The sequence below is a fragment of the Epinephelus lanceolatus genome, chromosome 4 (assembly GCF_041903045.1).
Source record: "Epinephelus lanceolatus isolate andai-2023 chromosome 4, ASM4190304v1, whole genome shotgun sequence".
NCBI classification, from domain to species: domain Eukaryota; kingdom Metazoa; phylum Chordata; class Actinopteri; order Perciformes; family Serranidae; genus Epinephelus; species Epinephelus lanceolatus.
Window position 1 is genome coordinate 49,175,136 of NC_135737.1, and position 13,157 is coordinate 49,188,292.

Genomic DNA, 13,157 nt, shown 5'->3' on the forward strand with positions numbered 1-13,157 from the left:
AGGGTGCAGTATTATCTGTCACAATAGGGTGCACTAGGACCTGTCACCATAGTGTGCACTATTATCTATCACCATAGTGTGCACTATTATCTATCATCATAGTGTGCACTATTATCTATCATCATAGTGTGCACTATTATCTATCACCATAGTGTGCACTATTATCTATCACCATAGTGTGCACTATTATCTGTCACAATAGGGTGCACTATTATCTGTCACCATAGTGTGCACTATTATCTATCATCATAATATGCACTATTATCTGTCACCATAGTGTGCACTATTATCTGTCACAATAGGGTGCACTATTATCTGTCACAATAGGGTGCACTAGGACCTGTCACCACAGTGTGCACTATTATCTGTCACAAAAGTGTGCACTATTATCTGTCACCATAGTGTGCACTATTATCTGTCACAAAAGTGTGCACTATTATCTGTCACAATAGGGTGCACTATTATCTATCATCATAGTGTGCACTATTATCTGTCACGATAGTATGCACTATTATCTATCATCATAGTGCACACTATTATCTATCACCATAGTGTGCACTATTATCTATCACCATTATCTGTCACAAAAGTGTGCACTATCATCTGTCACCATAGTGTGCACCATTATCTATCACCATTATCTGTCACAAAAGTGTGCACGATTATCTGTCACCATAGTGTGCACTATTATCTGTCACAATAGGGTGCAGTATTATCTGTCACAATAGGGTGCACTAGGACCTGTCACCATAGTGTGCACTATTATCTATCACCATAGTGTGCACTATTATCTGTAACAAAAGTGTGCACTATTATCTGTCACCATAGCGTGCACTATTATCTGTCACCATAGTGTGCACTATTATCTATAACCATAGTGTGCACTATTATCTGTCACCATAGTGTGCACTATTATCTATCATCATAGTGTGCACTATTATCTATCACCATAGTGTGCACTATTATCTGTCACAAAAGCGTGCACTATTATCTGTCACCATAGCGTGCACTATTATCTGTCACCATAGTGTGCACTATTATCTGTCACCATAGTGTGCACTATTATCTGTCACCATAGCGTGCACTATTATCTATCACCATAGCGTGCACTATTATCTGTCACCATAGTGTGCACTATTATCTGTCACCATAGTGTGCACTATTATCTGTCACCATAGTGTGCACTATTATCTGTCACAAAAGTGTGCACTATTATGTATCACCATTATCTGTCACAAAAGTGTGCACTATTATCTGTCACCATAGTGTGCACTATTATCTGTCACCATAGGGTGCACTATTATCTGTCACAATAGGGTGCAGTATTATCTGTCACAGTAGGGTGCACTAGGACCTGTCATCATAGTGTGCACTATTATCTGTCACCATAGTGTGCACTATTATCTATCATCATAGTGTGCACTATTATCTATCACCATAGTGTGCACTATTATCTATCACCATAGTGTGCACTATTATCTATCATCATAGTGTGCACTATTATCTATCACCATAGTGTGCACTATTATCTGTCACCATAGTGTGCACTATTATCTGTCACCATAGGGTGCACTATTATCTGTCACAATAGGGTGCAGTATTATCTGTCACAGTAGGGTGCACTAGGACCTGTCATCATAGTGTGCACTATTATCTGTCACCATAGTGTGCACTATTATCTATCATCATAGTGTGCACTATTATCTATCATCATAGTGTGCACTATTATCTATCACCATAGTGTGCACTATTATCTATGACCATAGTGTGCACTATTATCTATCATCATAGTGTGCACTATTATCTATCACCATAGTGTGCACTATTATCTATCACCATAGTGTGCACTATTATCTGTCACCATAGTGTGCACTATTATCTATCATCATAGTGTGCACTATTATCTATCATCATAGTGTGCACTATTATCTATCACCATTGTGTGCACTATTATCTGTCACCATTGTGTGCACTATTATCTATCATCATAGTGTGCACTATTATCTATCATCATAGTGTGCACTATTATCTATCACCATAGTGTGCACTATTATCTATCATCATAGTGTGCACTATTATCTATCATCATAGTGTGCACTATTATCTATCACCATAGCGTGCACTATTATCTATCATCATAGTGTGCACTATTATCTATCACCATAGTGTGCACTATGACCTGTCACCATAGTGTGCACTATTATCTATCACCATAGTGTGCACTATGACCTGTCACCATAGTGTGCACTATGACCTGTCACCATAGTGTGCACTATTATCTATCACCATAGTGTGCACTATGACCTGTCACCATAGTGTGCACTATGACCTGTCACCATAGTGTGCACTATGACCTGTCACCATAGTGTGCACTATTATCTATCATCATAGTGTGCACTATTATCTATCATCATAGTGTGCACTATTATCTATCACCATAGTGTGCACTATGACCTGTCACCATAGTGTGCACTATTATCTATCACCATAGTGTGCACTATTATCTATCACCATAATGTGCACTATTATCTATCATCATAGTGTGCACTATTATCTATCATCATAGTGTGCACTATTATCTATCACCATAGTGTGCACTATTATCTGTCACCATAGCGTGCACTATTATCTGTCACCATAGTGTGCACTATTATCTATCACCATAGTGTGCACTATTATCTGTCACCATAGCGTGCACTATTATCTATCACCATAGTGTGCACTATTATCTGTCACCATAGTGTGCACTATTATCTATCACCATTAGTGTGCACTATTATCTGTCACCATAGCGTGCACTATTATCTATCATCATAGTGTGCACTATTATCTGTCACCATAGTGTGCACTATCATCTGTCACCATAGTGTGCACTATTATCTGTCACCATAGTGTGCACTATTATCTATCATCATAGTGTGCACTATTATCTATCACCATTGTGTGCACTATTATCTGTCACAAAAGTGTGCACTATTATCTGTCACCATAGTGTGCACTATTATCTATCACCATAGTGTGCACTATTATCTGTCACCATAGTGTGCACTATTATCTATCACCATTAGTGTGCACTATTATCTGTCACCATAGTGTGCACTATTATTTATCATCATAGTGTGCACTATTATCTGTCACGATAGTGTGCACTATTATCTGTCACCATAGTGTGCACTATTATCTGTCACCATAGTGTGCACTATGATCTGTCACAATAGTGCACACTAGGGCACACACATCAAACAGCTGTTGACAGGTGACGCGTATGTATCTCCGTTCCCTCAGATCGGCGAGCGGGGTGCCAACTTGAGCGGTGGGCAGCGCCAGCGAATCAGCTTGGCTCGCGCCCTCTACAGTGACCGGGACCTTTACATCCTGGACGACCCGCTGAGTGCCCTCGACGCCCACGTGGCCAACCACATCTTCCACAGCGCCATCAGGAAGCAGCTTCGCCACAAGACCGTCATCTTCGTCACCCACCAACTGCAGGTTAACCTCTGCCGCACAGGAACTCTGTCCTGCCAGTGGTTGTCATGGAGATAACCTGTGTGTGTGTGTGTGTGTGTGTGTGTGTCTGTGTGCAGTACCTGGTGGACTGCGATGATGTCATCCTGATGAGGGAGGGAAGTATCGTGGAGCAGGGTAACCATGACAACCTGATGAAACTGAACAGAGACTACGCTGCCATGTTTAATCATTTCCAGCTGGGAGACCCTCCGTACATCAAAGCTCCCGCCAGGAAGTCCAGCTGTTCTCAGAAGAAATGTGCCGACAGTAAACAGGGATCCGTGAAGAAGAATGCTGCGGTCATTAAAGAGAACGGTAACACAAAACACGCCCCCACGCCTCCTCACCGCCACATCACTGTTTATAGACATACGGCTGTGTTGTACTGATTTCTACTGTTTGATCATGTGACATCAAAGGGGAGGAGCAGCAGTGTGGGGGCGTGGCCTGGCCCGTGTTCAGGCACTACATGGTGGCCTGTGGTGGCTCCGCCTCCTGCCTGCTGATCCTTGTTCTGTTCGTTCTCAACGTGGGAAGCTCCACCTTCTGCCAGTGGTGGCTCAGCTACTGGATCAACCAGGGCAGCGGGGTGAGACTCGTCCTCCTCTTCATCACCTCCCCTTCATCATGTCCTATTCACCTCCTCTTCGTCACCTCCTCTTTACCATCATCGCCTCCTTCCTCTCCTCTTCCTCTTTCTCCTCCTCCAGCTCCTCCTCCTGTCATGTCTTCTCTGTCCCTGCTCCTCCAGAACACCACGGTAACCCGGGGCAACAGCTCGATGGTGAGCATCAGCATGAAGGACAATCCCATGATGCAACACTATGCAGCAGTCTACGCCTCCTCCATGGGAGTCATGCTCCTCCTCAAACTCTTCAGAGGCATCGTCTTCGTCAAGGTTAGGACGTCACATTCACCTGTGACCTCACTGATGTGTGACCTCACTGACCTGTGACCTCATTGACCCGTGACCTCACTGACCTGTGACCTCACTGACCTGTGACCTCACTGATGTCTGACCTCACTGACCTGTGACCTCACTGATGTCTGACCTCACTGACCTGTGACCTCACTGACCTGTGACCTCACTGATGTCTGACCTCACTGACCTGTGACCTCATTGACCTGTGACCTCACTGATGTCTGACCTCACTGACCTGTGACCTCACTGATGTCTGACCTCACTGACCTGTGACCTCATTGACCTGTGACCTCACTGACCTGTGACCTCACTGACCTGTGACCTCACTGATGTGTGACCTCACTGACCTGTGACCTCACTGACCTGTGACCTCACTGATGTGTGACCTCACTGATGTGTGACCTCACTGACCTGTGACCTCATTGACCTGTGACCTCATTGACCTGTGACCTCACTGACCTGTGACCTCACTGACCTGTGACCTCATTGACCTGTGACCTCATTGACCTGTGACCTCACTGATGTGTGACCTCACTGACCTGTGACCTCATTGACCTGTGACCTCACTGACCTGTGACCTCACTGACCTGTGACCTCACTGATGTCTGACCTCACTGACCTGTGACCTCATTGACCTGTGACCTCACTGACCTGTGACCTCACTGATGTGTGACCTCACTGACCTGTGACCTCACTGACCTGTGACCTCACTGATGTGTGACCTCACTGACCTGTGACCTCATTGACCTGTGACCTCACTGACCTGTGACCTCACTGACCTGTGACCTCGTTGACCTGTGACCTCACTGACCTGTGACCTCACTGATGTGTGACCTCACTGACCTGTGACCTCATTGACCTGTGACCTCATTGACCTGTGACCTCACTGATGTGTGACCTCACTGACCTGTGACCTCATTGACCTGTACCTCACTGACCTGTGACCTCATTGACCTGTGACCTCACTGACCTGTGACCTCACTGACCTGTGACCTCATTGACCTGTGACCTCACTGACCTGTGACGCCCACTTAGACTCAAGTATGAATTGATAAAAATTTAGAGGTCAGAGGTCACTGTGACCTTGCATCCCTCTCATATTAGTGAATGTGATATCTCAAGACCACCTTGAGGGATTTTCTTCAGATTTGGCACAAACGTCCAATTTGAGTCAAAGCCATCAATCAATCAATTTTATTTATAAAGCCCAATATCACAAATCACAATTTGCCTCACAGGGCTTTACAGCATACGACATCCCTCTGTCCTTATGACCCTCACAGCTGATCGAGTTACTTGACCAGCTTATAGTGTCTATTCTTTTATATGGAAGTGAAGTCTGGGGATTTCATGAACTTGAACAAATTGAAATGCTTCACAGATCTTTCTTGAAACGTTTACTTAATGTTAATAAACGCACAGCAAATTGTATTATTTATGGAGAGTTTGGTCGAAATAGTTTAGATTTAAAGGTAAACATGAGAATGATTAACTTTTGGGTACATTTAATTAGTCATAATACAGCAAAAATCTCTTTGACTGTGTTTATTGTTTTCAAGACTTTGTATGATGACAATATTTTTCAGTGTAAATGGATTTCCAAAGTTAAAAATATTCTTGATGATTGTGGTTTATCGTACTTATGGCATGACGCTGGACGGATGAACCCTAAATATTTAAAATTAATGGTTGAACGTAGATTATCTGATATGGAACTGCAGAGATGGCATGAGAAATTACAAAGCAACCCTTTATGTGATAGTTATAAATGGTTTAAAACTGATTTCACTTTTGAACCTTATCTGATTATGTTAAGACCTGCCGAAAGAGTTTGTTTGTCTAAGTTTCGGTGTGGAAATCATAAGTTACCTATCTCTGAGCGCAGGTATGATCGTCCAAATGTCCCCCGGAAATGTACTCTTTGTTTGACTGGCAATCGAGGAGACAAATATCATTATGTACTTGTGTGTTCTTTTTTTGATAAAGAGAGAAGAGAGTTGGTCGGACAGTTCTACAGAGCAAATCCAAATATTTATAAGTTTCAAAAGTTAATGTCATCTCGAAAAGTAAAGGTCTTGTCAAATTTGTTGAAACTTTTAAAGAAAATCTTGAATAGTTTCTCTTGATTTGCATTGACTTGTATGTATGTACACAAATTCTGTTTTATTTATTTTGCTGTGCATTGGCTGCCGCCTGTCCTGATTTGTTAATGTTATTTTTGGTTGTCTGCCCCTTATACCCCGGGGACGGGTCAAAAGGAATAAATGAAATGAAATAAATGAAATGAAATGAAAGGAAAAACTCCCCAAAATCCCTTAAATGGGGGAAAAAACGGTAGAAACCTCAGGAAGAGCAACTGAGGAGGGATCCCTCTTCCAGGACGGACAGACGTGCAATAGATGTCGTACAGAACAGATCAGCATAATAAATTAACAGTAATCCATATGACACAATGAGACAGAGAGAGAGAGAGAGAGAGAGAGACAGAGAGAGAGAGAGAGAGAGAGAGAGAGAGAGACAGAGAGAGAGAGAGAGACAGAGAGAGAGAGAGAGACAGACAGAGAGAGACAGAGAGAGAGACAGACAGAGAGAGAGAGAGAGAGAGACAGAGAGAGAGACAGAGAGAGAGAGAGAGACAGAGAGAGAGAGAGAGAGAGACAGAGAGAGAGACAGAGAGAGAGAGAGAGACAGAGAGAGAGACAGAGAGAGAGAGAGACAGAGAGAGAGAGATGTACCAACTATATGAAATTGAAGAGTCCATTGACTCAAATAATTTCTGGGAAAAATGGCAAACATTCAGCAAACCACACAAAGAAGAATTGGCTATTCAAAATGGTGAAATGTGGAAACAACATTTTGAAAACCTGTATAGTACTATTACACTGAATTCGGCCCAAAATGAACTCCTCAACAAATTACAAACTCTAGAATCAGTCGTTAAAGACAACCAGAACCCTCTAGACTACCAAATTACTGAAGCAGAGCTGCTGGCTAAAATCCAGGCCCTACAATCAAGGAAGGCCAGTGGTCCCGATGGCATTTTAAATGAAATGCTGAAATTTAACAGCAAGAAATTCAACATTGCCATATTGAAATTATTCAACCTTGTCCTCAGCATTGGACATTTCCCTGACATCTGGAGCAGAGGAATTATAACACCAATCTTTAAAAATGGAAATAAATTTGACCCAAACAATTACCGAGGCATCTGTGTCAGCAGCAACCTGGGGAAGTTGTTCTGCAGCATCCTAAACAGCCGACTGCAAGACTTCCTCAGAGAACATGATGTCCTGAGCAAGAGTGAGAACACTGAACTACAGACCATATCTATACCTTTCACACTCTCATTAACAAACATGTTCATCAAAACAAGAACAACATTTTCTCTTGTTTTGTAGATTTCAAAAAGCATTTGACTCAATTTGGCATAGTGGTCTGTTCCTAAAATTAATTGCCTCTAAGGAGGCACTACAACAGCAACTAGATCATCTGCAAAACTTCTGTCAGACCTGGGCCCTGACAGTTAATCTGGAAAAGACTAGAATTATGGTCTTCCAGAAATGACCCAGGTGTCAGGGAGACCCAAACAGGTTCTTACTGGGCTCCACTGACATTGAACACACACACAACTACACATATCTGGGACTCAAAATTAGCTCTACAGGAAATTTTAACCTGGCCGTTAATGATCTCAGAGACAAGGGAAGAAAAAAGTCTTCAATCATAGATATACCTGTTAGAATCTGGCTGAAAATATTCCACTCTATAATTGAACCTATTTTACTGTATGGCAGTGAGGTGTGGGGCCCTCTTGTAAATCAAGACTTTGAAAAATGGGACCAACATCCAATTGAAATCCTGCACACTGAGATTTGTAAGAGCATTCTCAGAGTGCACAGGAACACCCCCAACAATGGATGCTGAGCTGAATTAGGACAATTTCCCCTTTTGATCAGGATACAAAAAAGAGCCATCAAATTTTACCAACACCTAAAAGTAAGTGAGCCCAACTCCTACCACTACAAAGCTCTGCAATGCCAAGAGGAGAGCATGGAGAAGAGCCCCCTCAGCCAGCTGGTCCTGAGGCTCAGCTCCTCTAACAGCACAAGACCTCAGGACAGCCCTCACACAATCTGGACCCACCAAATTATAGAGAAACAAAAAGAACATTACATTAACTATTGGACATCTACCACAAAAACTCAAAGCAAACTTCAGTGTTATTTGGCTCTAAACAGACAGTATACGATGGCAAACTATCTGTCCACCGTGACTGATCAGAAACTAAGAAAGACATTGACCATGTACAGACTCAGTGACCACAGCTTGGCCATAGAGACGGGCAGACACAGGCAGACCTGGCTGCCCAGAGAGGACAGGTTGTGTGAGCTCTGTCCACAGAGACAAGCGGAGACAGACAGAGACAGAGACAGGTGGAGACAGACAGAGACAGAGACAGGTGGAGACAGAGCAACATTTCCTGTTCAAATGTAACACATATGAAGAACTTAGAACCAAGTTCTTTTCAAAAATGAAACATAAACTCCAAGATTTTGATCCCCTCTGTGATCAGGAGAACATGCATCATCTACTTGGAGAAAACAGTGTCAGTGCCATAGAAGCAGCAAAATATGTCAGTGCATGTCACAGCCTGAGAGAGACACAACAACACAACAACACAGTCTCCTTATAACACTCTGCATATTTAATGTGACATGTACTTAATGTAAAATGTGTAATGTGTTATTTGTATTGTAATTGAATTGTATGTCTGTATGTATGTTCTGCTTTCGGCAACAACGGTTGATACCATTCATGCCAATAAAGCTCATTTGAATTAGAATTTGTGATGCAGGACAGATGGTAATGACGCAACGCAATATTATAAGACCACAGATTTGACACAAACATCCAATTTGAGTCAAGGGTGAACTAATTAAAATTTGATGCTCATAGGTCACTGTGACCTTGCATCCATCTCGCTCTCGAGAATGTGATGTCTCAAGACGATCGTGAGAGAATTTCCTCATATCTGGCACAAACATCACATGTAGTCAAGGATGAACAAATTAGTACTTGCTGGTCAAAGGTCAAGGCCACTGTGACCTTGCATCCATGTCACTCTTGTGAGCGCGATAGCTCTAGAGGGCCTTAAGGGAGTTTCTTCACTTTTGGCACAAATGTTCATTTGGACTCAAGCATGAACTGATTAGAATTTAGTGGTCAAAGGTCACCGTGACCTTGAATCCATCTCATTCTCATGAATGCGAATATCTCAAGAAGGCCTGAAGGGAATTTCTTCAGATTCAGTACAAATGTTCAATTTGAGTCATGGATGGACTGATGAGAATTTGGTGGTCAAAAGGTCAAAGGTCAGCTTCACTGTGACATCAAGTTTTAACATCATATCTGAGGAACGGAGGGGAGACATTGGTCAGATTGGTCTGATGTGGTGACTTGGCCCAGAACAGTCAGTGACGACTCTTTGTGTAGATGGTTGTGTGTCTGCGTTTGCCTGTGATTGGCAAGTCCACCTCATCAGCTCCTCACCTGTCAGGTGTGTCTCAGTGTCCAATCTGTCCCACAGGGAACTCTGCGCGCCTCCTCAAAGCTACATGACCAGCTCTTCCACAAGATCCTCCGCTGCCCCATGAAGTTCTTTGACACGACGCCCACCGCAGGAATCCTCAACCGCTTCTCCAAGGACATGGACGAAGGTAAGGACTCCACTGCCGCCGCTGTTCAGTAGCTGACCCTGTAGTGAGACCTTATTATGTTTTTCCCTCCAGTCGACACGCGTCTGCCCTTCCAAGCTGAGATGTTCATCCAGAACGTGATCCTGGTCTTCTTCTGCCTGGGCGTCATCAGCTGTGTTTTCCCATGGTTCCTGGCAGCAGTGGGTCCCCTGGTGTTGCTGTTTGCGGCACTCCACAGCGTCTCCAGGGTTTTCATCCGGGAACTGAAGCGTCTGGACAACGTGACGATGTCACCCTTTATGTCCCACATCACCTCCAGTATCCAGGGCCTGGCCACGCTGCAGGCCTACGGCCGGGGCGGCGACTTCCTCCGCAGGTCAGGGCTGCAGCCATGGAGAGGGCGGAGATACCTGGGTATGATCCAGAACCTGAGGCTCTGAATGTGTTGTTGTTTTCAGGTACCAGGTTCTGCTGGACCAGAACCAGGCTCCCTTTTACCTCTTCAGCTGTGCGATGCGCTGGCTGGCAGTCCGTCTGGATGTCATCAGCGTGGCTCTGATCAGCATCACCGCCCTGATGATGGTCCTGATGCACGGCCAGATCCCTCCTGCCTACGCCGGCCTCGCCATCTCCTACGCCGTCCAGGTACCCTGAAGACATCTTTCTGTACTGAGACACAAACATCCCAACAGCTGGACATGAGACATGAAACTGTCCCTCCCCAGTTAACAGGGTTGTTCCAGTTCACGGTCCGACTGGCCTCCGAGACCGAAGCTCGCTTCACCTCAGTTGAGAGGATCCACCACTACATCCAGGTACTGGGAGCACGCTCTGGTCTTACTGGTCTCACTGGTTCAGGGTTTGTCAGTTAGGTCGGTGGTTAGATGGTCCAGCACAGTTATCAGTATTAGTGATCAGAGTCCTGAACTGGGTTCTTAATCCAGTGGAGATCTAGATCTCAGAGTCTGATTCTGGACCACCAGAATGTTTTTATCATGTCCGCGCTGCAGGAACAAAACCAGTCAAAGTTCTTCAAACCTGTCCTGAGACTTTGTATATGTCCTGATAACTGTGGCCAGAGGCCTCATGTTTTCAGTTATATTTAGGTTGTTGTGGTCAAAGGTCAAAGGTTAAATGGACTTTGTCTGTTGCATTCTTGTAGACATGATTCTCAAGAATATCGTGAGGGAATTTCTCCAAATTTGGCACAAATATCCACTTGGACTCAAGAATGAACGGATTAGAATTTAGTGGTCAAAGGTCACTGTCAGTGTGACCTGGTTTATCTCATTCTTGTTAAAGGATATCTCAAGAAGGTCTTGATGAAAAATTTCTCAAATTTGGCACAAACACCCACTTGGACTGAGGAATGAAGGACCTGAGGGAATTTCTTCAGATTTGGCATCTGTTGATGTAGTGAATACAAACAGGAAGTTGTGGTTCCTCTGGGGGCGCCCTCAGAACTGTTTGGTCTCAAAATGTGTCCAGGGACCATTTAAAGGTGGCTCAGGGTCTTGAAACAGGAAGGAGAACAGTCCATGTGGGATTAACATGATCACCTGTGTGTCATTGAGTTTGTGTCCCAGCCTGGATGAGTCATCCTCCTGTCTGTCTCTCAGTCTCTGTCCCAGGAGGCCCCAGCCCGGGTCAAAGGTCGGGCCCCTCCAGCTGACTGGCCCCAGCAGGGGGAGCTGGTGCTCAAGGAGGTGGAGATGAGGTACCAGGAGAACCTCCCTCTGGTCCTCAACAGGATCTCCTGCAGCATCCGGCCCAAAGAGAAGGTGGGCATCGTGGGCCGGACTGGATCAGGTAGGACAGGGTCTCTGAGGGTCCCTGTTGGTGTCTCAGGTGTCTGCGGGTCTCTGTGGGTCTCTCATGTTTCTGTGGGTCTCTGTGGGTCTCTCATGTTTCTGTGGGTCTCTGTGGGTCTCTGTGGGTCTCTCATGTTTCTGTGGGTCTCTGTGGGTCTCTGCAGGTCTCTGAGGGTCACATCTTAAGAAGACTCTAATAGAGACACGTCTGTCTGTCTGTCCGTAGGGAAGTCGTCTCTGGGCGTGGTCCTGTTCAGGCTGGTGGAGTGCTGCGGCGGCTCCATCCTGATAGATGGCGTGGACATCAGTGACATCGGACTGGCTGACCTGCGCAGCAAGCTGTCCATCATCCCTCAGGACCCGGTTCTGTTCGGAGGGACTGTCAGGTAGGACAGACCTGAGACCTGGACCCCCCTAACGACATGGTCTGAGACAGTTACTGAGACCAGTCTGTGTTTGTCTCCAGGTCCAATCTGGATCCTCTGAACCAGTACAGGGAGGAGCAGATCTGGGATGCTCTGGAGAGGAGTCACATGAAGGAGTGTGTGAGTACAGACACACCTGAGGGCTTTGCCTTCTGTAGCTCCGCCCTCTGTGTTACATCATGAATACAGAGTCAAATGGAAAACATGAGACACTCTTTATTTGGGAAAATCTTAACTTAACTAAGGCTTTTATGCAGCGTTTTAACAAAGTTTAAGTTGTCCCCAAACGAGACGATAATAAACTTCCAACGTCCCCAAACCTGATCACAACCATAAAATCTGATCAGGTTTTGCACCTCGTCCACTTTTGTGTCGGGATCAGCTACAGACTCCACCTGCTGACTTCCTGTATGTCCGTCAGGTGTCCCAGCTGCCCCTCATGTTGGACTCGGAGGTGGTGGAGAACGGAGAGAACTTCTCTGTAGGAGAGAGACAGCTGCTGTGTGTCGCCAGAGCTCTGCTGAGACAATGCAAGGTGAGACACAGACAGGTAGACACCCCCCCTCCCCCCCTGTCATCTGATTGGTTGGCTCTGGTCTCTCAGGTGCTAATCCTTGACGAGGCAACGGCGGCCATGGATGCAGAGACAGACGCTCTGATCCAGGAGACCATCAGGAGTTCGTTCCAGGACTGTACGACCCTGACCATCGCTCATCGCCTCCACACTGTCCTCGCCTCAGACCGCATCATGGTGCTCAACCAGGGTCAGGTACTGTACCAGACCACGGACAGGTAC

The 13,157-nt window shown here is 45.2% G+C and overlaps 1 protein-coding gene across 2 annotated transcripts in view; it reads left to right on the forward strand.

The window, feature by feature from the left end:
- abcc5 (ATP-binding cassette, sub-family C (CFTR/MRP), member 5) overlaps positions 1-13,157 on the forward strand; it is a 49,855-nt gene that overhangs the window by 33,339 nt on the left and 3,359 nt on the right. The window contains exons 16-28 of one of the 2 annotated variants that reach the window (XM_078167434.1): positions 3,286-3,489; positions 3,585-3,822; positions 3,927-4,096; positions 4,259-4,405; positions 10,017-10,146; positions 10,219-10,501; positions 10,584-10,770; positions 10,851-10,940; positions 11,745-11,934; positions 12,163-12,322; positions 12,403-12,481; positions 12,783-12,896; positions 12,966-13,130. In XM_078167434.1, coding sequence (XP_078023560.1) covers positions 3,286-3,489; positions 3,585-3,822; positions 3,927-4,096; positions 4,259-4,405; positions 10,017-10,146; positions 10,219-10,501; positions 10,584-10,770; positions 10,851-10,940; positions 11,745-11,934; positions 12,163-12,322; positions 12,403-12,481; positions 12,783-12,896; positions 12,966-13,130 — 2,157 coding nt within the window. Of the gene's footprint in view, positions 1-3,285; positions 3,490-3,584; positions 3,823-3,926; positions 4,097-4,217; positions 4,406-10,016; positions 10,147-10,218; positions 10,502-10,583; positions 10,771-10,850; positions 10,941-11,744; positions 11,935-12,162; positions 12,323-12,402; positions 12,482-12,782; positions 12,897-12,965; positions 13,131-13,157 lie in introns of both variants that reach the window. The other variant, XM_078167435.1, reaches the window with a different exon arrangement.